The sequence below is a fragment of the Symphalangus syndactylus genome, chromosome 5 (genome assembly GCF_028878055.3).
Source record: "Symphalangus syndactylus isolate Jambi chromosome 5, NHGRI_mSymSyn1-v2.1_pri, whole genome shotgun sequence".
Classification (NCBI taxonomy): Eukaryota; Metazoa; Chordata; class Mammalia; order Primates; family Hylobatidae; genus Symphalangus; species Symphalangus syndactylus.
In genome coordinates this window covers 27,878,700-27,903,102 of record NC_072427.2, presented here as the reverse complement: position 1 = coordinate 27,903,102, position 24,403 = coordinate 27,878,700, and the positions used below count along the sequence as shown (strand labels likewise).

At 60.9% G+C, this 24,403-nt stretch overlaps 1 protein-coding gene across 1 annotated transcript; it reads left to right on the top strand.

Moving 5' to 3' along the window:
• The first annotated feature begins 2,343 nt into the window (after window positions 1–2,343).
• LOC129481539 (A disintegrin and metalloproteinase with thrombospondin motifs 7-like) lies at window positions 2,344–22,749 on the top strand. The gene is given in 27 exon segments (XM_063638490.1): window positions 2,344–2,446; window positions 3,020–3,153; window positions 4,200–4,390; window positions 4,490–4,616; window positions 4,996–5,247; window positions 5,249–5,329; window positions 5,935–6,027; window positions 6,428–6,573; window positions 7,991–8,157; window positions 8,240–8,370; window positions 9,116–9,236; window positions 10,483–10,496; window positions 10,498–10,728; window positions 11,010–11,151; window positions 13,692–13,818; window positions 14,744–14,776; window positions 14,778–14,949; window positions 15,276–15,668; window positions 15,671–15,871; window positions 15,873–16,694; window positions 17,609–17,761; window positions 18,200–18,373; window positions 18,455–18,601; window positions 19,727–19,889; window positions 22,587–22,657; window positions 22,659–22,684; window positions 22,686–22,749. Coding segments are annotated over 27 exon segments (4,479 nt in total).
• The last annotated feature ends 1,654 nt before the right edge of the window (window positions 22,750–24,403 follow it).

Genomic DNA, 24,403 nt, shown 5'->3' with positions numbered 1-24,403 from the left:
CCACTGTCTTCAGCCCTCCTGGCCCTAAGGCCCGGAGGGGTCCCTGGAAACGCAATTCCTGAACCTTTCCGGGCTTCTCCTTCTGAGTGGTTCCTCCCTGCAGGCATCTGACTCTCAGCTTTCATCACTCGACCAAGTCAGCTACTGCCTGGCCATCTGCTTCCCAGCTTCCAGAATCTTGTTGACATCCTTCATTACCCATCATCAGCCGTTATGGATTTATGCCTTGTTTATTTCCTCTACTGTCATCATAGTGGAGTCTTGGAAGGGAGCAGCGATAAATCTGTCTGCTCAATGTGCCATGTTTTTCTAGAAGTCCACTCACTGTGGGGTTTAAGCAGGGATGTGACCAGGTCCATTAGGGATGTAAGAGCAAGGATGCTGGCCTCCAGTGGAAGAGGGATTGCTGGGGTGGAGAGTGGGATTGGAAGTGGAGAGGAGTTTTCTTTGGTGGTTAGACTGGCCGTGCATGGTGGCTCATGCCTGTAATCCCAGCACTTTGGGAGACTGAAGCAGGTGGATTCCTTGAGGTCAGGAGTTCGAGACCAGCCTGGCCAACATGGTGAAACCCCCGTCTCTACTAAAAATACAAAAATCACCTGGGTGTGGTGGTGCATGCCTATAATCCCAGCTACTCGGGAGGCTGAGGCAGGAGAATTGCTTGAACCTGGGAGGCGGAGGTTGCAGTGAGCCGAGATCATGCCACTGCAGTTCAGCTTAGGCAACAGAGTAAGACTGTCTTGGGAAAAAAAAAAAAAAAAAAAACAACCTAGACTGTGGCCCAGGCTTCTACGTGTGTTGGCAGACAAGTTATATTATCCCTTAAGCCTCAAAAAATGGACATGATGATGGGCCTGCCTTGTGCATGTGATATGAGGAATAAGTGAGAAAACACGTGCAGTGCTTAGCACAGTGCCTGCCACACAGTAAGCATTTCACACACGCTCATTACTATTCCTTCCATTGTTACCAAGTGGTAGATGGGATGGGCTTGAACCAGGGAAGTGGCCTGAAGGTGGGGAGGAGGGTGTGTCTCCTTCCAGAGAGAGGCAGAGAATGAGAGAATGGCTTCAGAAAATCAGAATAGTAGCTGACCCCACAGCACCCCCAGGGCTTGTTCCCAGCTGCCCCGACCCAGGCTGCCGCCTAACACCCTGGCTCTAGGACAGACAGACAAGTCTCTGTCCTCATTCAGCTGCTGGAATGCTTGAGGGACTTGGCTCGGGGCCTGGGGTGAGGGTGGGAGGACAGGGTGAGAGTCAGAGCCAGCCGGGGCCTCCCAGAGCCTTGGCACCGGGGAGAGCCAGACAGAAGCAGAGCAATACGTGCCTCCCCAATGGAGGGGTGTTTGGGGGGAAGAAGAACCCCATCCTCCCAAGGTCCTTTCACACTTTCTCCTTTGCATCCTGGGAGTCAGGCAACAGGGCACTCCCAAGGCCCAGGAGGTGGAAGGAAGAGGGTGTGCCGAGGTGGGGAGGGTGGCAGCAGCCTGTCTCCCAGCCTGCAGCATTTGGCCTCCTTGCTGGGGGTGGGACAGGAGAGAGAGGATGGGCCCCACCCATGCAGGCTGGGGGACAGAATGAGATTCACCAAAGTGCCAAATGGTCAGGCAGTGTTTCTAGGACTTGAGGGCGTCTCAGAGGCACTCACAGACCACCCTCTCATCCTGGCTGGTCCTGAATTCCTTTGGCTTCCTGCATGTAGATGCTTATCCAGCCAGGCAGACCCACAGGGCTGAATCCAAACTCGTTCTTGCTGTGTCCACAGACTCCATGTCCATCGGGCCCTGTGTGTGGGGACCGTGGTAAAGGAGACAGACCTCCAGGTGCCTGTCCTCCAGGCCCTCACACTGGGGGGAGATGGACAGATGACAGTTGGGGATGATTGGCACTGAGGCACGCAGTCCTCGTGGGTCTGTAGAAATGGGGAGAGGGGCACCAAGCCCTCCTGGGGTCAGGAACAGTGATTCGGAGAAGGAGCCTGCCTTCTAAAGGCCGACTTCCACCCCGAGGAAGAAGGGTGCTGCTGTAAGTGGAGGGCAGGCTGGGCAGAGGCCGGGGCCATGCGAGTGTAGGGTGGGGCAGAAGCACCCTCAGGAGGTGGTGGGGGGGTGCTGGAGGGTAGCTTCTGGAGCTTGTCCAAGAGGGTTGACCTGAAGAACTCTACGAACCTTTCCGGGCTGACAGGTGCTTTAAGGGACCCTGGGGAGAAGTCACAGCATTTCACCAGTGTCAACTTGAACCTGGGTGGGGAGGAGGGAAGGCCCTGGTCCCTGCTTTCCTCAAAGCCAGCATTTCTACAGGGAGAGAGGCAGGCTGGGTCACATGTGGGGTCCTTCACCCCATGGACCCCCCATTCAGTGACCATGACCAGATCCCGGGGTGGCCAGGGGAGCGGGCCCACAGGTCTCTCCTGTCAGTGGTGGGCAGTTCTTTGCAGTCTCAAGGTGAGAGTGAGGCTTCTGACCGGAGTCACCTACTGTCTGCTTTGACCTCTTGTGGGACTGCCCAGCCCCGCTATAATTAGCTTAAGGAGGGGCGTGGAGGGGAAGGGCTGACGGGTTTGGGGATCCGGGTGTGTCAGCAGCGCAGAGGACCTGGCAGTGAGCCTGCCAGAGGAAGGAAGGGCTGGCTGCCGGCCACCTGCATGATTTTTCCCAAGAAGACACTGCTATTTATACCCCTGTAGCTTGGGATCAGCCTCTTGTAGATGAGGACGTGAAGGCCCAAGGCCACACAGCATCTACAGCCAGGCAAAGAGTAGAACTTGGGTTTCTGACTCCCAAGACAGCACCTCGGCCTGTTTCTGGCAGTGGATTCTGTGAGGGTCGCCTCATGCTCCCGACTTCTCCCACACACCCAGGATGGGCTGAGAGGTTGTTGTGGCTTCAGCCGCCCAACAGCAGGCCCTCAGGAGCCACATGAGCAGCGAGTCAGCACTGGGGCAGCCAGGAAGCAGAAGGGCTGGGCTGCAGCCCAGGGACTGTTGGTGCTGGGATGAGGCGCATTGGACCCCTCAGCCCCTGGGTCAGAGGACCCCCTGGCTGGGATGTGTGAGCCCCCAGTCTACCTCCTCGGGCCACGGAATGCTAGTGGGAAGGAGGGAGCCCAGGGCCAGCTGAACCCACCACCCCCCGCTGACACTCAGCCCCTGGTAAAGGCCCAGGGAGGCTCAGGGAGCCCCAAGCCACAGGAGCACTTGGGACACTCCTTTCTCCCCTCCAGGCCTCGGCTGCCATGGTTTTGAACTTGTATTTGGGGTGAAGTATTTGAGGCCAGGCTCGTGGTTGAGTGGGAGGAGCCCTGCACTGGGGGCAGCCCAGTGAGTAGACACAGCCTGGTGCAGGCAACCTGGGCCTGGCTTCAGATCCTGGCCATCACATCTCTCTTATGCGACCCGGGGCCAGTGACCTATGGGCCCTGCGTGCATGAGGGGAGATGATGGTAGAGTCTGCCCAGGATGTTGTGAGGAGCAAAGGAGAGGGTATGCCCCCAGCACCCTGGACCAGCCTGGCACGTGGTCATCTTGGGCACTAGGACTGCATCCAGCAGCTGCTCATCTGCCAACGCCCATGTTAGAGGATCTGTTTCCAGCCAGCATGGGCAGTCTGGGTGATTCCAGGAGGATTCCAGGGTTCTCAGTAGAAGTCTGGTCACCTTGGCTTTCTTCTCCGCAGCTCTGGGCAGGGCCAGGGGCCTGTCACTGGTCAGGGGACTTAGGAGACCATGCAGACACCCACTCCACCCTGGGTCTCCCAGCTGCCAGGCCCCCTCCTCTGAAATCTGAGCTTTGGGATTCTATGGTCTGATCCAGCCTCCCAGCCTCTCTCCACACCTGCCTTCAGCAGTCTTGGCCCTGTTTCCTGACCCTTTCGTGTTTTCCCAGCCTCTCCACATCTCGGAGTGTCTCTTTCTCTCCCTGCTGGACTCCAGAATCCATCACCTTTGCCCTTCTTCCCTGTGCGACGCCCAGCCTGTCCCAATCAGGACTGTATGCTCATCCTGGCCCTCTGTCCTGGTGCCACCTGCCCTCAGGCCACCCAGACTGGAGAACTGGAGGGTTTGTGCGTCCCCATCTCCTCTGCCTGGCTAGAGGCCCCAGTTCCCACAGGTCCTGCCTCCCTCCATTGCTTCTGCCCAAGTCGTGGCTGCCTGGGTCATCCCCAGCCCTGCATGTCTGCGTGGCTTAATTCTCCCCAGCCACTGCTGCCCCCAGAAGGCCCTAAACCTTCCTCCACTTCCTCCAGGACAGCAATGAGCCATGGGCAGGGTGGTCAGCATGCCAGGGCACTCCTGTTGCTAAGCTATAGTGGTGCCTGCCTACGGTCCAGCAGGGGCAGCAGGCTGGTCACTGGTCCCAGAAGCAATGGCATGCCTGAGGGTTGTACAGAGTGAGGCAGGGGCAGAGGCGGGTGCCAGAAGGGCCTGGGCCGCCCTCCCCAGGGCCCCTGCTTCCGTGCTCCCTGCCTCATGGTGTTGTGTCTGGGCAGCCTTGTCTTTGCCACACCACAGCAGCAGGAGTATGTGGTGGATACAGATGGCACCTGCTTGTGTCTGCCAGTTTCCCTGCCACCGCTGCCAGGGAATGCCAGCTGGAGGAAAGCAGGAGTAGATAGGGTATGACAGAGGCCGGAGGCCAGCCCTGTCAGGGGGTAGGGGAAACGGGACAGGCACGACTGCCCTGGGTTCTCTCCCAGGGGAGAGGCTACTTTCCAGACCTCGCCCTTCCACAGATGACCCGAGGTCTCTGCCTGGGTGGGGCCGTTGGAGGCTCTGTTGTGTCAACTGTGATGTGATGTTCTCCGGATCCTCGTCGGACCTGGCTCCAGGGTCTGGGCTCAGACACGGAGGCTGCAGGGTCGGAGAGCAGGGCCACATGACGGCTTGGCGGTCCAGGAGGCCTTCTGAGGGAGGGGCCCTGGCAGCGTGTGCAGAGGCCTGGGATTGGGGTTGGGGTTGTTTAGCCAGCTGGAGTGCCTAGGAGGTGAGATGAGAGAGGCCGGGAGGGCCTGTGCTGCCGGCTGCAGGTGGAGGATCGGCTGAGCCGAGCAGGGAGGCTGGAGTTTCCTACAGTTGCAGGGCTCTGTGCCCCCTCCCACCTCTCCTCCTCTCCTGGCCCCACCGAGGCTTCTCCGATGGGTCTCACAGGCTGCACCCCGCTCCATCCTCCCGTCCCATCTCTAGCCGTGGGTGGGGCCTGTGCCTGGACGACCCTCCTGCCAAGGACATCATCGACTTCCCCTCGGTTCCCCCCTGGTGTCCTCTATGATGTGAGCCACCAGTGCCGCCTCCAGTACGGGGCCTACTCTGCCTTCTGCGAGGACATGGATGTGAGTGGGGCCGGTGTGGGTGTGGGGATGTGGGGACCTGGCAGGAGGGCTCAGGGGACAGCTCTCACCAGCCTGTGGATGCCAGCCTGGGAGGAACCTCGCCTGGCCTGGCCTGCGCCCCCGAGTGACACTGTGAGACGTCAAGTGGCCTGTGGGAGAGGCCAGGAATGGGCGGCTACAGACCCAGCTCTGAATTCTGGGTCAACCATGGGCCAACTGTGACCCTTCAGACAAGTCCCTTCGCCTCTCTGGAGCTGGCTTATAAGAGGGAAAAGGAAGCCCTGTGGGGAGGGTCTGTTTATCCTGGCGGAGATCACCTGAAGTGATCTTCTAACGGGAGTGATTCCGGAGGAGGGGCTGGGCCAGGAGAGGTGTGGACAGCTGGGGACCGCTCTGAGCAGCGCAGCCCCGGGCGCCCCACACCACCACATGGTCAGGGGAGCAAGGTGGGAGCAGACACACAAGAAGGGACCTCTGGGGGTCTGTGGGCCCCCCGCCATGTGGAAGGCTGCCCAGGGGGGACCCTTGGGGACAGGGAGGGGGGCAGGGTGGGTAGCAGCACTGGGTAGGGTGTGAGGGTATGGCCCATGCCCTCCTTCTCGCAGAATGTCTGCCACACACTCTGGTGCTCTGTGGGGACCACCTGTCACTCCAAGCTGGAAGCAGCCATGGACGGCACCCGGTGGGGGGTGTCCCCAGTCCCGGTGGTGGGTGTGGGAAAGGTTAAACCTCCTACTGTGACCGGGCCCTGGGGTCAGCCCCGGCTCACAGTCTTGCTTGTGCTTGTAGGAGAGCCCCGCACTCTCTGCAGCCCAAGCCCCCGCCTGCAAAGTGGAGGCACTGGGGCCAGGGCTTGATTCCGTGATTCCCCAGGGTGTCTTCAGCTGAGTCAGCACGTGGGCTGTTTTACTCCCCGCTCAGCTCCTCCCTGTGGCCTGGGTCACAGATGATTGTGATGATTGCAAGGGGGCCTGTCTCACCTTCCATCCTTCCCCTCTGTGCCTTTCGCAGCCTTCCCACCCACCTTGTTCTCACTAGGGTGAGGATGACTGGATAGGCTTGGGGGGGGGTTGGCTCTACCTCCATCTGTCTCGGTAGTGGTGTCTCAATGGGGAGTGTGTACCTGTGGGCTTCCGGCCCGAGGCCGTGGATGGTGGCTGGTCTGGCTGGAGCGCCTGGTCCGTCTGCTCGCGGAGCTGTGGCGTGGGCATATAGAGTGCCAAGCGGCAGTGCATGTGGCCTACGTGAGTGTGGGGCCCAGGGTGCCCTGGGTGATGGGACAGAGGGACCCAAGCAGTCAGCCGATTGCAGGAGCTTGGCTCTGTCCCAGCCCCTGGCTCTTAGAAGTGTCCTGATAATGGTCAGTCCGAGTGTCCAGGCCACCTTGAGTCACTTTCAAGGAGTGTTCTGGGGGCTGACAGGGTCTCCACTGCTGACCCCTTTGCAGAAACTGCTGACCCCTTTGCAGAGAGGGGACACTGAGGTCCAGAGACTTGAGAGACGCATCAGAGGCCACATGGCAAAGCAGCTGCTGGCTGGAAGGAGGCAGGAGAGGGCAGTGGTGAAGAGCATGGGCCCTGGACCTTAGATGGCTCAGGTTTCGAATCCCCTCTTCACCCCTTCTCTGGGCCTCCATTTCCCCATCTGTATAATAGCAGTGCCCATCCAGTAAAGCTGTAGTCAGGGGCAAATGCAGTTTACGCAGACCAGGCCCTCAGCCCTGCAGCTCATCTGTAGCGGGCACTCAGCAGGAGGGGCTTGGTGGCCTCAGGGACACAGCGAGAGTCTGAGATGAGACTGGGGGCAGCTGGGAGGATGGGGCAGCTGGGAGGATGGGACAGCACTGAAGGGGTGGCCTGAGGTGAGTGACTTCACCTCTCTGGGCCTCTGTTTCCCCATCTAAATGGGGAGGTGTGAAGATCTGGTGAGACGCACAGGCCAGTGGTACTGTAGACTGAGGCACTACCTGGCTGATCTTCATTTCTGGAGGCCACCTGGGGCAGGCATGGGGTTCACAGCCAGCCCCACCCAGGGCCCTGCGCTTACCCAAGACTGGCCTGTGCCCTTCCCTGCCTCCTGGCCTTCAGGTCTGAGCTGGGTGGGGGCCAGCCACCCTGGCCTAGATGCGGAGGATTTCAGGAGCTGTGCTCAGTCAGACCTTTCGGCTGGCTGGGGCCCTGGGCGCTTCCTTTAGACCTGGGCTGGGGGTACTGCCACCAGGAGGAAGGCTGAGGACTCAAGGGCTTGTTAGGATGCTGGTGTCATGGGCTGGAGACTCGGAGCAGTCCCTCCAGCCAGTGCCAGTCATGCCTGAAGCTTGTCCCAGCTTCTCAACAGCCCTCTGCAGAGGCAGCCCCAACCCCACTTTATACATGAGGAAACTGAGGCCCAGAGGGTGGCCGAAGACTTGCCCACGGTCACACAGCAGGTTGGGGGCAGAGCTCAGGCTTCCTGCTGCCACCTCCCCGCAGGTCTTTACAAACAGGGAGGGTGTGTCTGGGCCAGAGGGTGGGCAGCCCAAGGGAGGGGAGCAGCGTGCACAAAGCTGGGTGGCAGGGATCTCGGGGTGTGGGTACAGGAGGAAGCTGCTTGCTCTGGGCTGTGGCCATGCAGTAGCACTCACTGGGCCCTCACTGGGGCGCACCTCGGTTCTCCCCACAGGCCCAAATACAAAGGCAGATACTGTGTGGGTGAGCGGAAGCGCTTCCGCCTCTGCAACCTGCAGGCCTGCCCCGCTGGCAGCCCCTCCTTCCGCCACGTCCAGCGCAGTCACTTTGACGCCACTCACGTAGGCCAGCTGCACACATGGGTGCCTGTGGTCAATGACGGTGAGTGCTGCCTCCCATGGAGACATTGAGGCTCAGAGGGCAGTGGGGGTGTGGGTCCAAGGTTACCCTGTGATGCAAGCAGGAGGGCCAGCCTCCAACCCAAGCCTGGGCCACTCCCACTGTTCCCTGGGGCTGCTGCTCACCCCTAGCTCCCCAGTCTGCAGCCTTGCAGATAGCTACCAGCCCAGCCGGAGCCTCCAGCCTGCCATGGATGTATGTCACTCCTGGCACTGGGGACCCTCCCAGTCAGGCCTTGCCCCTCTGTGTCTCCTTGGATGCCTGCACCAGCACTGCCCCAGCCAGGACACCGGAGCCCAGGCAGTGGCTTGACCTCTTGCTGGCTGGCTGACCCCAGGCAGTGGTTTGCTCCCTGATAGAAGGGGTTAAATGAGGTGGCACAGGTGACACGAAGGGCTCTGAGCCGCGAAGAGTAGCCCTCAGTGTTTGGTAACAATTTCTGTTCTTATTTTTAATAATAACAATGGCCTCTCGTCTTTGCCCATGTCCCCAGCCACCTACTTATCCCTGCTTCTTGCCCTCTAAGCCTCTGGGGTATCAAGGCCTGGGCTCCATGGAGAACCAGCAGGGAGGTGCCAACCCCCGGTGCCTTTGACGTTGAAATTCCCTGCACGTGCTGGTCAGGAGCCCGTGGCATGTCAGATCCCCTGCCTGCCCCCGGGCTTTGCAGAACTCTTCCCTTCTCTTGTCTCTTGTGATGCTCACAATATGCCTTTAAGGGAGGGGTGGGTCTCCCCATCTCACATCTGAGGAAACTGAGGCTTAGGGAGGTAGAGAAGTTCACCTGGGTCAGAGGCACAGCTGGGGTGGGGCAGGGCCAGAGAGAGGCCTCCCGATCCCCACTCCCAGTTTCTCCTCCTGACCCTGGCTGGCCCCCGGGGCTGTGGCCACAGAGGGCTGGCCACCAGCACCAGGGGCCTCCCCTCCTCGTGTGTTGCAGAATGTGGGCTGTGACTTCGAGATTGACTCTGGCGCTATAGAGGACCGTTGTGGCGTGTGCCACGGCAACGGCTCCACCTGCCACACCGTGAGCGGGACCTTCGAGGAGGCCGAGGGCCTGGGTATGGGGTGGGACCGCTGTGGGGAGGGGTGTGCTCTTCACCTGGTGGCCCCTTCCCCATCTCCCCCTGGGCCCCTGTCCTTGGCCTGGTGGCCCCCACCCAGCCTAGAGATGGCTAAGCAGGGAAGCCTTGCTGGGGTGGATTCTTGCAGGAGTCAGGGGACCCCTGGCCCACGTGCAGAGACCTGTCCCCATGGGGAGTCCTCCTGTCCCAGAGACCCGGCTTGTGTGTGGCCCCTGGGCCTTTCAAAGAATGGTAGTCTCCTCGTGAAGCTTCTCAGACCCCAGCTCCGTGCCCTCACCTCCGGTCTGTTTTGCACACGTTGCTCAAGTACTGACTGTGTGCTAGGTGATGGGGACATGCAGGTGAAGCGCTCAGTCCTGCAGAGGAACAGAACCTTCTGGTGTGACTAGTGCAGTGGAGGGAGGCCCAGAGGGCTGTGGGAGCACTGAGGAAGAAGGTCCTGGCCTGGGGAAGTCAGGGAAGGTTTCCTGTAGGAGGCGGAAGTTGAGCTGAATCATAAAACTCAGAAGAGATGGAAAGGGCATTCCAAATGGAGGAAAGAGCTTGTGCCACAGCCCTGGAGGCAAGAAGGGAAGGCAGGGCTAGCTATGGGGCCTTGAATGCCAGGCTGAGAAGCTTAGATTTCATCCCAGAGATGCAGTGTAGTGTGGTGGATAAAGCACTGGCCCTGGAGGCTGCTCATATCCCAGCAGGAAGCTCATGACATTACTATCCCTGTGTGCCTCACTTTGCTCATCTGTAAAATGGGGATAACAACAGTACCTATGCTATAGGGCCGTTACCCATGAGCTTACACAGGTGAAGTGATGAGAGTAGTGCCCAGCACATGATGGGTGTGACGGAAGTGAATGAATAAAAGCAGGCCGCGTGGGGATGAGGAGGGTGTCCCAGGAGAAAGGCCTGGGCACTTTGGCTTTTTTAGAAAGAAGATGCCAGCCGGCCCTTAGAGTAGGGGATGGATCCAGCCTTGTGATGAGACCAGTTTAGGTCCCCAAGAGGGGTGATGGGGCATGGCCATGGGGTTAGGATTTGTGGCACCTCTGTGAGGTTTTGGTGACCCACGACAGATACAAGCAATTTGGGGAGCTCAAACTTGAAAGCTAATGGCGATATCTTTGGCATCAGCAGGCGGAGGCAAGTGGGGAGAGACATGAGGGGAGCGGGTGGGGATAAGCAACCTTCTCACCCCGGGCACAACCTATGCGCAACCCTTGGCTGACAGGGTATGTGGACGTTGGGGCTGATCCCAGCCGGCGCACGTGAGTTCTGCATCCAGGAGGTGGCCGAGGCTGCCAACTTCCTGGCACTGCGGAGCGAGGACCCAGAGAAGTACTTCCTCAATGGTGGCTGGGCCATCCAGTGGAACGGGGACTACCAGGTGGCAGGGACCACCTTCACATACGCACGCAGGGGCAACTGGGAGAACCTCACGTCCCCAGGTCCCACCAAGGAGCCTGTCTGGATCCAGGTGCCTGCCTCCCGAGGCCCAGGCGGGGGGAGCAGAGGCAGAGTCCCCAGGCCCAGCACCCTCCATGGCAGGTCTTGTCCTGGAGGAGTGAGCCCTGGGTCAGTCACAGAGCCTGGCTCTGAGTCCGGCCCTCCTGCTGCGGCCTCTACCTCGGTTTCCCCATCTTTAAAATGGCCCAGTGGTGTAGCTGCAGTTCACAGAGGTGGCTGGGGTCGGCTTCTTTAGGACTGGGTGGATGGAGAAGGCACCTCGTGCTCATGGGCCCCCACCTGCCCACCCAGCTGCTGTTCCAGGAGAGCAACCCCGGGGTGCACTACGAGTACACCATCCACAGGGAGGCAGGTGGCCACGGCGAGGTCCCGCCGCCCGAGTTCTCCTGGCACTATGGGCCCTGGACCAAGTGCACAGTCACCTGCGGCAGAGGTGAGAAGTGGGGAGGCACAGCCCCGCCAGCAGGGGCTTCATCTCTGGTCAGGGACACTGGCTTCAGCTCCCAGCTCACTGCTGGGCCACCATGGGTTTAGAAGTTTGCTTCTCTGAGCCTCAGTTCCCCATCTGTGAGATGAGGCTAGCAACTGCCCCGTGTCCCAGGCCCGCTGGGAGGGAAGATGGATGAAGCAGGTGGGTGCTGGCTCATGGCACGTGCTCAGCGTGCTCCAGCTCTTGGCATTCTCCCTCCAGGGGACACAGCTCCCCCTTGATTTTGTCCTTGCTCAGCTCTGGCAGGTCTTGTGCCTGCATTTCTGCTGCGTCCTGGAGACCAGTCCAGTGGCCCCTCACCACACTGACTTATTTCCCTGAACTATTTATAAAAAGGGCAATTTCATTAACTCTGACTCTTCCTCACTGTATTTCCCTGTCTCCCCCTGTGCTCCTCAGTCCCCTCTCTCTGTCTCCTCCTCACTGCTCCTCAGTCTCCGCTCTGCCCCTCTGTCTCCCCGCATGCCTCTCAGTCTCCCCCCCCACCCCCCAGTACCCCCCATGCCCCTCGGTCTTCCTGCCCCAACTCGGGTCTCCCCCGCCGCTCCTTGGTCTCCCCACATCTGTCTCCCCCTTTGTCTCTTAGTCCTCCCCTTTTCCCCTCAGTCTTCCCATCGTTGACACTCAGTGTCCTCAGGGTCTCAGAATCAGGAATCTGAGATACAGACATTTGAGCATTCTTTAAAATGCTATTATGACAAAATGAAATCTGGAGAACTGGGCAGATACCTTCCAAAGCTAGGAAACCCATTTTGTCTAATACAGCTGTCTTTATTTTATTTTATTTTATTTTATTTATTTTTTACTTTATTTTTATTTTATTTTTTTATTTTATTTTATTATTTTATTTTTATTTTATTTTATTAATTAATTTATTTATTTTATTTTATTTTATTTTATTTTATTTTATTTTATTTTATTTTAAAGATGGAGTCTTGCTCTGTTGCCCAGGCTGGAGTACAATGGCGTGATCTCAACTCACTGCAGACTCCACCTCCCAGGTTCCAGCAGTTCTCCTGCCTCAGCCTCCCGGCTGGGATTTACAGGCAAGTGCCACCATGCCTGGCTAATTTTTTATTAGTAGAGACAGGGTTTCACTATGTTGGCCAGGCTGGTCTCGAACTCCTGTTCTCAGGTGATTCGCCCGCCTTGGCCTCCCATAGTGCTGGGATTACAGGCGTGAGCCACTGCGCCTGGCCTAATATGGGTGTCTTTAAATGGACAAACTTGAAAACCAACAAATACATTTGCAGCACTAGACATTTGGGGAATTGTCTTTCAGCAAATTGGCTGCTTCACAGGTGGACCACTTAGGAGCATCTGCGGAGGCAAGTGCCCCATGGTGGCTGGAACAGACAGGGGTTCTTTGTCTCAGGCAGGAAGTCCCAGGTGCACAGTCCAAGCTGGCGGGACCTGGAGCTGACTGGCCCTCAGCCACACTGTCCTTGCCATAGCAGCCTCCCCTCCACTCCTGCTAGCCACAGATGGTGTCCTCCCTTCCAGGGCTCTTGCAATGTTCTGGACAGGAAGAAGGAGAGGGGAAAGGGCTGACTTCCAGTGAGGGGCTTGTGTCTTTTTCTCCCGAGCCAGGACTGTATCCCAGACCCCCCTAGTTGCAAGGGAGCGGCAGTGGGGTGTGTTTTCAGCAGGTCCCATTGCTGCCTTGAACAAAATCAGAATTGGTGAGGAAAGGGGGATGAGTGTGGGACTGGCAGCTCAGGGGAGGGACAACTTACTCGGGACCATGGGGCTGGGGGTGGAACAGAGAAGGCAGAGCCACCAGCAGAGGGGGTCCTGCAGCTGGGCTTCAACAGGCAGTATGGAAGTGAGTGTCCAAGGTGAGGGGCGTGGCTGTGCAAAGTCCCCAGGGTGGGCAGTGGCAGAGGGTGTGAAGGACAGGAGCAGTGCCAAGGTTGGTGTGGGGGTGGGGAGCAGGGGCTGCCCCTCGATGCCCCATTTCTTGTCCAGACGTTCTCTGAGCCATTGGGAAGGGTGTGGATGGTGGGACGGCCTTGCCACCATGGTTGGGTTTGCATACTAGCAGCAGCTGGCACGGATCGAGCTCTTAGGATGTGCTGGGCACGGGCTGAGCCTGCACATGCAAGAACACATGTGGTCCTTCCTCCAGGGCTTGGAGGAGGCAGGATTGTTGCTCCCACTTCACAGAGGAGGACGCTGAGGTTCAGTAAGGCCAAATGAGCTGCCCAGGCATCTCAGCTAGGAAGCAGAGGGTCTGGGCACCCAACCCACTAAACTTCCACACTCTGTGCCACCCCTCCAGGGGCAGTCAGAGGGGAGGCTACATAGGAGAGGGGTGGGTGAGAACCAGGAGGACAGCGAGGAGGCGACGGTGGAGGTCTGCCTTCATCCTGACATGGGCAGTAAAGCACTGTTCTGGGAGGGTTCTGGCAGAGACAGTGTCTTTGGGTCTTGGGTGGTGGGCACCTGGGTGCCAGTCCCAGGCTGAGCCCCATGGCCCCTAGGTGTGCAGAGGCAGTCTGTGTACTGCTCGGAGCGGCAGGCAGGGTCCGTGGACGAGGAGCACTGTGACCCCCTGGGCTGGCCCGATGACCGCCAGAGGAAGTGCAGCGAGCAGCCCTGCCCTGCCAGGTAAGCCCGCCCCCATCCCCCGCCAACTCGCCACCCCCATCCCCCGCCAACTCGCCACCCCCATCCCCCGCCAACTCGCCACCCCCATCCCCCGCCAACTCGCCACCCCCATCCCCCGCCAACTCGCCACCCCCATCCCCCGCCAACTCGCCACCCCCATCCCCCGCCAACTCGCCACCCCCATCCCCCGCCAACTCGCCACCCCCATCCCCCGCCAACTCGCCACCCCCATCCCCCGCCAACTCGCCACCCCCATCCCCCGCCAACTCGCCACCCCCATCCCCCGCCAACTCGCCACCCCCATCCCCCGCCAACTCGCCACCCCCATCCCCCGCCAACTCGCCACCCCCATCCCCCGCCAACTCGCCACCCCCATCCCCCGCCAACTCGCCACCCCCATCCCCCGCCAACTCGCCACCCCCATCCCCCGCCAACTCGCCACCCCCATCCCCCGCCAACTCGCCACCCCCATCCCCCGCCAACTCGCCACCCCCATCCCCCGCCAACTCGCCACCCCCATCCCCCGCCAACTCCCCACCCCCAGGCATCCTGGGTCTGCCACAGGCCCCTACATCTGGGTCCCCAGAGGCCCCGGGGAGGAGCAGAGAGCTGGGCTTTCATTCTCTTCCCAAGGCTGAAGCCTCAATCCCCGGTCACCCCTCACCCCAGCCTAGGCCAGCCTGGACACCTGTGGTCCTCCTCTTTGGGTCTCTGGATGTGGAAATAAGCCTCAGGTCACGCTCAGTTTCCCTGAGGGGAGGGACTGTGCCATGTCACCAGGCTTTGAGGGCAGGAAACTTACCTGGGCTTGGAGCTCTGGAGAATCATCCACTGGCCTCAGTCTCCACTCTACCCAAACCCTGGAAGCCCAGCCTGGCCCTCCCTGCTGATGAGCCTGCCGATGCCACCCATGTGCCCTCACCAGCTGCTGGGCAGGTGAGTGGCAGCTGTGCTCCAGTGCCTGGGGGCCTCTCCTGCTGGGCCGTGCTCTGCATCCGCAGTGTGGGGCTGGATGAGCAGAGTGCCTTGGAGCCACTCGCCTGTGAACATCTTCCCCAGCCCCCTACTGAAACCCCTTGCAACCGCCATGTGCCCTGTCCGGCCACCTGGGCTGTGGGGAACTGGTCTCAGGTGAGTGTGGGATGGGAGGGGGCCCACCTCCAGCTCTACCCTTGGTCTTCAGCTACAGGGAGGCAGACGCCTTCCTGGAGCCCTCGTGGGTGGGAGGGAGCCTGGGCATTCCAGGGTCCAGTCCCTGACTCTAAAGCCTCAGGGATCAGGAAGCCCCTGGCAAGTGTGGCCACAGCCGTGGCCTTGAGCTGGGCAGGGCCAGAGAGGGCTGGCTGGGGTCTCTGCCACTCTGACATCGGGCAGTGGACAGGTTACCCAGCCTTGCCCCAGCGTCCCCTGGCAGCCTGCCTCCCAGCCTAAGCCCCTCACCCTGGCTTCCCCTGCAGTGCTCAGTGACATGTGGGGAGGGCACTCAGCGCCAAAATGTCCTCTGCATCAATGACACCGGTGTCCCCTGTGACGAGGCCCAGCAGCCAGCCAGCGAAGTCACCTGCTCTCTGCCACTCTGTAGGTGACCCCTGGGCACACTGGGCCCTGAAGGCTCAGGCAGCGGCTCCTCCAGCCACGAGCTCTTCAACGAGGCTGACTTCATCCCACGCCACCTGGCCCCACACCCTTCACCCGCTTCATCACCCAAGCCAGGCACCATGGGCAACGCCATTGAGGAGGAGGCCCCAGAGCTGGACCTGCCGGGGCCCGTGTTTGTGGATGACTTCTACTACGACTACAATTTCATCAACTTCCACGAGGATCTGTCCTACTGCCCTGCCTGCTGGGACAGGAGGAGCCCGATCTAGACCTGGCGGGGACAGGGGATCAGATGCCCCCACTGCACAGCCGTCCTGCTGCACCCTCCACGGGTAGCCCCGTGCCTGCCACAGAGCCTCCCGCAGCCAAGGAGGAGGGGGCACCGGGACCTTGGTCCCCTAGCCCTTGGCCCAGCCAGGCCAGCCGCTCCCCACCCCCACCCTCAGAGCAGACCCTTGGGAAACCCTTTGATCAACTTCCTGCCTGAGGAAGACGCCCCCATAGGGGCCCCAGATCTTGGGCTCCCCAGCCTGCCCCGGCCCAGGGTTTCCACTGATGGCCTGCAGACGCCTGCCGCCCCTGAGAGCCAAAATGACTTCCCAGTTGGCAAGGACAGCCAGAGCCAACTGCCCCCTCCATGGCGGGACAGGACCAATGAGGTTTTCGAGGATGATGAGGAACCTGAGGGCCGCGGAGCACCCCACCTGCCCCCGAGACCCAGCCCCACGCTGCCCACTTTGTCCCCGGTCGGCAGCACCCACTCGCCTCCTAGTCCTGACGTGGCGGAGCTGTGGACAGGAGGGACAGTCGCCCGGGAGCCAGCTCTGGAGGGTGGCCTGGGGCCCATGGACAGTGAACTGTGGCCCACTGTTGGGGTGGCTTCTCCCCCTCCTCCTCCCATAGCCCCTCTTCCAGAGATGAAGGGCAGGGACAGTCCCCTGGAGCTGGGGACTCCCACATTCCCAACCCCAGGACCAGGCTCATGGGACCTGCAGACTGTGGCAGTGTGGGGGACCTTCCTCCCCACAACCCTGACTGGCCTCAGGCACACGCCTGAGCCTGCCCTGAACCCAGGACCCAAGGGCCAGTCTGAGTCCCTCAGCCCTGAGGTGCCCCTGAGCTCTAGGCTGCTGCCCACACCAGCTTGGGACAGCCCCACCAACAGCCACAGAGTCCCTGAGACCCAGCCGCTGGCTCCCAGCCTGGTTGAAGTGGGGCCCCCCACGGACCCACTGGTTGTCAGGAACGCCAGCTGGCAAGCAGGAAACTGGAGCGAGGCAAGTGGTGTGGGCTGGGCGGGCAGGGAGTTTGTGCGGGACCTTGGTGACTGTTTCTTCATCTGAAAATGAGCAGAGTGGGACACAGGCGCCGTCTGTCTCACCTCCCTCGGGGCAGGGGTTCCCAGGATTAAGGGGATGAGGGGACCCCGGGGCCCATTCCTGGACAGCACAGGGGGCTCAGGGGAGGCAGGGGCAGGCACACTCTGGCAGCACGGCACGCCCCAGGATGGAGCTGGCTTAGACAGCTGTGCAGTGGGGAGGGTCCCTGCATGGCTGCCAGGCCCAGTCCTGCCCAGCAGGCAGCAGCTTCCCTGAGGCTCTGCCTGGCTCCTCCAGGCTGGGCTCAGCCCACTGCCACCTGTCTCCGCCCTCAGTGGCTCCACCCTCCTCCGGCAGTGACCTGCAGGGGTCTGAGCTGTAAGAAAGAAGCTGGCTAGTGCCCCCTCCCTGGGTCCCCAGATGGTCACTGCAGGAGAAGCAAGCTTCTGTTCAGATCCCTAATTTGGAGGTGGGAAAGGGCAGGCTGAAACTTTACACAGCGATTTGGCTGCTGGTACCAGGACCCAGCCTTCCCTTCCCTAGTGCCTCTGGGAAATGACGAGGCTGGTCAGGATAGCTGGTCAGGGGTGCTCACAAGGTCCCCTCCCCCTACCTCTGCACCGATGACACTGGAACATAGGCCCTTTGTCCCATGTGAGCAGGGACGGCTGGTTGCTGGGGGGATTTGACTTTTCATCCTCACGGTCTTCCTGGGAGGGGGGTGGAGGAGCCTATTTTGCATATAAGGAAACTGAGGCCCGGAAGAGGCCCTGTCTTGCTGAGGTCTCGCTAGCCTGGGTGGGTAGTTTCCTGGCTGTGGAGGCCTGGCGGGGATGGGATCTGCCTGGCTTTCACGGGTCTGTGTCCCGCAGTGCTCCACCACCTGTGGCCTGGGTGCGGTCTGGAGGCCGGTGCGCTGTAGCTCCGGCCGGGATGAAGACTGCGCCCCTGCTGGCCGGCCCCAGCCTGCCCGCCGCTGCCACCTGAGGCCCTGTGCCACCTGGCACTCAGGCAACTGGAGTAAGGTGCGTGAGGATGGAGCCAGGACAGGCATCCCCAGGGCATGGGGTGAGCCCTGGTTCCCCACGGCCTGTGTTCCGAGAGCAGCAGGGCAGGGGAGGGCTCCAGGCTGCATGTGTGTGTGCCTGATCGCACCGGATTCCGAATCTCTTGGGAGTCTTCTCATCTTTGTCTGGCTTGGCCTGTCTCCTTTCCTCTGTATCTTTGACCCCATCTGGACTTGTCTTTCACCAGCTTGCCTTTGTTCCTCCCTTTCTCTGTCTGTCCCAGCCCATGGCAGCCCCTGGCCATGCCACCTTTTGCCTGGGGCCTGCCAGCCTTGGCCTCTCGCTGGGGTTCTTCAGGGATTTCCCCCAGGCTGGGGCGTGGGCCTGATGCCTTTCCCGCCACATGCCTCACGGGGTCACACCCGTGGGCCTGCATATGGGTGTCTTGGTCTCCAGTGCTCCCGCAGCTGCGGTGGAGGTTCTTCAGTGCGGGATGTGCAGTGTGTGGACACACGGGACCTCCGGCCACTGCAGCCCTTCCATTGTCAGCCCAGGCCTGCCAAGCCGCCTGCGTACCGGCCCTGCGGGGCCCAGCCCTGCCTCAGCTGGTACACATCTTCCTGGAGGGAGGTGAGGCCTTGGGGGTTCAGATGGGGGGAGGGAATGCCCTCAGACCCTGGCTGTGCCCTGACTCCTTCCCTGCCCACCCAGTGCTCCGAGGCCTGTGGCGGTGGTGAGCAGCAGCGTCTGGTGAACTGCCCGGAGCCAGGCCTCTGCGAGGAGGCGCTGAGACCCAACACCACCCGGCCCAGCAACACCCACCCCTGCACGCAGTGGGTGGTGGGGCCCTGGGGCCAGGTGAGCCGGGCTGTGGGGAGGAGCAGGGAGCAAGTGCTTGGTGGCGCCTAGTCAGTCCTGGGTTGGGTGAAGGAGCTGTGGAGTGTGTGCTGTGAGCCAGGCTCTTTGTGGCCCTGTCACTGGACGAGGCCCCGCCCTGCTGGTGCTCACACCTGCCAGGGAGAAACAGACAAGGAAAGGGCGGTGTGCTGTGATGTCAGGGAAGGCCTTCCGAGGAGGGGTCTGGGGTTGAGACCCGAGGGAGGAGTCAGTGATGCCAAGGACAGGGATCGAGGGGACAGCAGGTGTGAAGTCTGAGGCAGGAATGACGAGCTTGGGGGGACCAGGGAGCTCGGCAAAGGCCAGGGGCAGAAGGGGGCGGAAGAGGGGCCTCGGATGGGCAGGACACCTTCTGCTGGACCTATTTGGAACTCAGGGGTTCAGAAATCTCAGATTTGGGCCCTGAGCTGGGCCCTGGAGTCGGCTGGGCCAGCGTTTGAGTCTTTGTCCCACTGGCTGCTGAGTGACTCTGGGCAGGTTGCTTTGCTTTGCTGGGTCACTGTTTTCTCATCTGTAAAACTGGAACAGTTTAGGAGAAGGAGGGTCGGGAGGATTAAATGAAGGAATGCAACGAAGCACAGGGCTGGGCACAGCACGACACTGGCACAGACTCAGTGCATGTTTAGGGCTGATAACAATGAAGCCTGGCAGGCTGGGCCCTGGCTGTGAAACCTGTCTCCTCTCCTCCTGCCCATGGGCTGTGGCAGGTCCTCTCCCGTCCCTTGGGCACAGTGGTGTCTCGTCCACATCTCTGCCCATTGCTGCATCAGGGCTCCATCCCGGGGCCCCTGCCCAGGCCTCTCAGGCATGTCCCGTGTGAGGGGCTCACTGCCCTGCAGCCCCGAGGGCTGTCCCATGGTTCTCATGCCCCTTCCCTCTGCAGGAGCCGATCCCACAAATGAGAGTGGGGTTCCAGCACCAAGTGGGCTCTAGGAATGGGACCAGGTCCTCCAGGAGGCACTGAGGGGGCGGCTGGGAGCAAGGGCAGGCCAGTCAGGCACAGGGACGGCTTCCCAGAGGAGGTGTCCCTGCCCCCAGTGCTAGGGCTGGCCCTGGAGACACTCATTCCTCCCCTGCTCCCCCCAGTGCTCAGCCCCCTGTGGCGGTGGTGTCCAGCGGCGCCTGGTCAAGTGTGTCAACACCCAGACGGGGCTGCCTGAGGAAGACAGTGACCAGTGTGGCCACGAGGCCTGGCCTGAGAGCTCCCGGCCGTGTGGCACTGAGGATTGTGAGCCCGTCGAGCCTCCCCGTGAGTCTCCTGGCCGCAGGCTCCCTGCTGAAGTGAGGTGGGATGGGGAGGGTGACAGGGAAGTGGGGTCGTCAAACCATTGCGCCCACGGCACTGGCTGGTTCCATCTGTAGTCTGGGCTCAGGAGCCACTGAAAATCCTGATGCCACAGGATGCCATGCTGGAGGCTGGGCTGTGCTGGGAGTCAGTCAAGGGGAGTCCCAGCCACACAACATCCCACAGGCAGCTATCTGGCCTCAGGGGAGAAGAGGGAGTGGCCCTGGCCCTTGAGTTGCTGTGTGAACCTGGGTAAGCTCTTTCTCCTCTGGGTCTCAGTCTTCCCCCAGTGAGGCCAGGGATGGCCCCGAGGCTGTGTGAAAGCTGGGCCTGGGTGAGTCCCTGTCCTTAGCCCTGGCCTGTCCATTCCCTGGCCAGAGGACTGCCTAGAGTGAGCAATGGAACCGCAGGAAGGGCCTCCCTCCCCTGCCCCCGACACACACACACACACACGCACACACACACACACACACACACACACACACGCACGCACGCACACACAGTCATACACTTCCTTCCTGCAGCCCCAGCTGCTCCCAGCTGCTCCCAGCTGCTCCCAGCAGTGCTGAGGACAGGAAATGGTGTGGCCCTGGAGTGTCACCTGGGATCCCCTCACCAGCTGTGTGACCTTGGGCTCCATTTCCCTCTCAAGGCCTTCATGTGCTGAATAAAGGGGCTGCCAAGCCCCATCCTTGCATAAATGAGGTTTGGGCATGAAGGGCACAGCACTGTGTGGGCATCCAGGTGGTACTCAGGGAAGGCAGCTTTTTCCCCTCCCCCACAGCCACTGTCATCCCCAGTTGCAAGATCGGGGAGAGGGCCTGGGGCTGACCCTCGCAGTCTAAGGAATCCAGAAGCTGTGGCGTGAAGAGCTGCATCCCCTGTGCTATTGGCTGTCTGCCCCCTGACCCTAGGACAGAGTCCTCAGCCAGGGCACTCAAGCTGACATTTGGGGCCTCCTGCAATCTCCTCGGTATGCCTTCTCCCCTTGTCCAACTCAGCCTTCTCTACCTGCACCGGCTCCTGGGCAGCCCTCATTTGGGCTGAGTGGCCCCTGCCATGCCTCACTACCTTGCCTCTGGCAGGGGTGGCCTTCCTGCCTCAAACCCCATTACCTCAAGGCCCAGTGGCAGTGCCCCCACCCTGTCCTGCCTGTCCTCAGCATGCACCCAGCCAGCATCTCAGAGCACTTCTGTGTGCCTCCTGAGCTGGGTGCTGGCACCACATCTCTTGCCTTCATGGCTAGGGCTGGCCACAGGGAGCGGGGTGGTTATGATCCCAGGGCGGGGGTGAGGACCAGATGGGGCAGAGAACAGGAACTGAGGCCCCTGGGGGCCTAGAACCAAGGACCGATGGCCCAGGAGGCTCTGGGCTTGCAAGGTCTCCCAGGGGCAGGTGTGAGTGGGCTGCAGGGAGTGGGCTATGGGGGCTGGTTTGGTGGTTGAACTAGAAGCTGTCCTAAGTGAGGAGTTTTCTGCCACCAGTGAACAGTGGAGGGGCGGCTGGGAGGTGTCCTGGACTTTGAGACCTAGGATTCCCAGATGTTCTGCTGGTCTGTGGGACAGTTGGCGGGACATGTGGAAAGCCGGGAAACTCATGTGTGTGCTCACTGCAGTGACACAGCATGGCCACATCTGTTTGCTGTGGAGGTGGGGTTGATAGAGGAGAGAACCGAGGCCTAAGAGGTGAAACAGCTTGTCTGAGGTCACCCCAGGGAGACCAGGATGCAGGCCTGCAGATGTGCACTTTGGAGCTCTGCCTGGAGCTGGAGTGGAGGAGCCTGCCTGCTGCCTCGTGCCCTCTGCCGGGCCTTGGGGATGTCCCAGGCCCAGGGCTGGCTGCTGCCTTCCTGCTCCTCCTGCTGGAGTAAGCAGGGCCTGGGGTTTGTTAGCAGCAGCAAGCAGCAGCAAGCAGCAGCAGCAGCAGCAAGGCTAGGAGGCTGGAAACAAGCCATATCCCAAAATAGCTCTGATAACCATGGGGCAGGAGGGCCCAGCCAAGCCTCAGCCCTGACAAGCACAGCCTGCAGCCGGCTCAGTCCCTGGTTTCCACTGACAGCCTGTAAGACCCACTCACTCTAGGCTTCGTGGCCCACCTGAGAAGTGGGAGGCTGGCCTGGAAGATGGGACCCTGTGACTCAGAACCCGAGGCTGAGTACAGCCCCTGTGGCTGGAGGTGGTCACAGAGGCCTGGCAGGATAGGTGCACTGGGGCAGGGGGAGGTGGTGGGAGTGGATGGCAGAGGCTGCTGCAGGCTGGCAGGAGGCCCCTGGGACTGCAGTTCTGTGCCAGGATATATCGGGGAACACCAGCGGTGAGCAAGGATGGAGATGGGGTGGCAGGGTGTCACCCTGGGCAGGCTCTTTCATGGGCATGTGAGGGGGTCAGGGTGGGGTCTCCGGACCTTTCCTCCAGAAACAGCATAGCAGCGCCCGTTCTTGAGTCCTGGGGTTGGCCATGAGCAGGTGGGACAGAAACAGCAACAGCTGGAGACGTGCAACTTTGGTTCGGGAGCCGCTCCAGAAACCAGGGCTCTCTGCTTAGTGGGGAGCTGCTGGAGCCTCCTTAAGGTGGTTGGGGTGGGGAGCCAGGTTCTGGGTACCCCAAACCACTGGTTCTGATGTTCCTCTGCCCCTCTCCCCCCCCCCCCGCCCCACTCCAGGCTATGAGCGGGACCGCCTGTCCTTCGGTTTCTGCAAGACGCTGCACCTACTGGGCCGCTGCCAGCTGCCCGCTGCCCACAGTCCGTACCCAGTGCTGCTGCTTGTGCTCCGCCCAGCCACGGCGCCCGCTCCCGAGGCCATCAGCGGGTTGCCCGCCACTGACCGTGCCAGGATGCACAGACCGACTGACAGACCTCAGGGCCCACCACAGGCTGTGGCGGAGCTCCCGCCCCCTGTGCCCTAATGGTGCTAACCCCCTCTTACTACCCAGCGGTAGGCTGAGGACCTCCTCCCCCTCAAGAAAGGTATTTTTTTATTCTAACAGTTTGTGTAACATTTATTATTTTACATAAATGAGCATCTGCCATTCCAAAGCACAGCGTGACTTCATCTTGGATTTGGGGAATCTTAAAAGTGAGAAACTCTTCCCCCGACCCCTCTGCCCAAAACTCCACCGCTGCAGCACCTCGGCAGGCGCGGCTTTTCACCTGCTTCTCTGGGGCAGATCTGCGGGGTACAGATCAGCAAACGAGTCCGTGAGAGCATGGCGTCAGGTGAGGCACAGGCCTTGGAAGCCGGGGGGCTGCTGCCCAGGGAGGGCTGTCTGCAGGGGGTGGGGTTCTGGGGGCAGGAAGGTCTTCTGGGCAGGGGCACAGCTTGGCCCTTACTTGCTGCCTGCCTCCAGCTCAGGCTCCCAGCATTCCCTGAGGCCCTACTCTGTGGTCCTCAGAGACTTGTTCCACAGGGATTGGGCCCACCTTGTCACTTGCAGGGACTGCCCCTTGGAGTGATGGGGACTGGGGCCCCCAGGGGCACCTCCCTAGCCTTGTTGTATCTGTTGACTCCTCTGCAAAAAGTGGACGGAGAAGAGGAGAGCAGGCTGGCCAGCTGTGCCCTACTGTGTCTGTCCCAGGACTTGGAAGGTAGGGAGGGAGCGTGGCCAGGGCGGCTGCCTGCAGGTGCGTGTCCTGCTGCTCCCCAACTCAACATGCTCACCTCATTTCACACCAACAAGCCCCATCCTCAGAGGAGCCCAAGGCTCTGAGAGGAAGTAACTGGTCCAAGGGCACACGCCCTGGTGACACAGGCCCACCCTAGGCCCTGACTGCCCACCTCCAAGTTCCAGGCCACCCTCAGCAGGTGGAAGAGGGCGAGGGCCCCGAGCAGGCCCCAGTGGCGGCTTTGCACAGAGAGGTCCGCCTGCCAGAGTTCACGCAGGAAAGCAAGTTGCTGGGCACGCTAATGTGAGTCCCAGCCCCGCTGTGCTGCCCGAGGGTGGAGGAGCATCAGGCGTGCTTCCTGTCTGTCTGCAGCAGCCCGGCTGGCCCGAGACCCTGGGGACCCACACTCCGAGTAATGGCTTCCCAGGCCTTAGTCAGAATGGCCCCTGGTGGCAGTCCCTTCCAAGGGGTGGGGAGCAGGGCCTGTCGACTTGCTCCTGACCCACACACCAAGCCGGTCCCTGTCCCACACACCAAGCCAGTCCCTGTCCCAGCTCTGCTGCCGCTGCTGTGCTGCGTGATGACTTCAGGAACCCCCAGCCTCGCTGAATCCATGTCCCCAGAAGAGAAAAGCCTGCCAGGCCTTGGCCTGCCCTGTCTGGGAATCCTTGCTGGAGCCACCCCGAAACACCCCTATGGGAACCCCTTTGGTCTTCATCATTCTTGGGTGTTTTCCACTGATGGCTGGGGGTGTCCCCAGTGGCAGCTGGGCCTGAGCTGTCAGCCCGGGCAGGAGACAGACAAGCCTGTGACTCAGGCAGGGCATGGCACAGCTGGCGGAAGGAGGCATGCCTGTTCTTTGTGGCTGGGTGGGG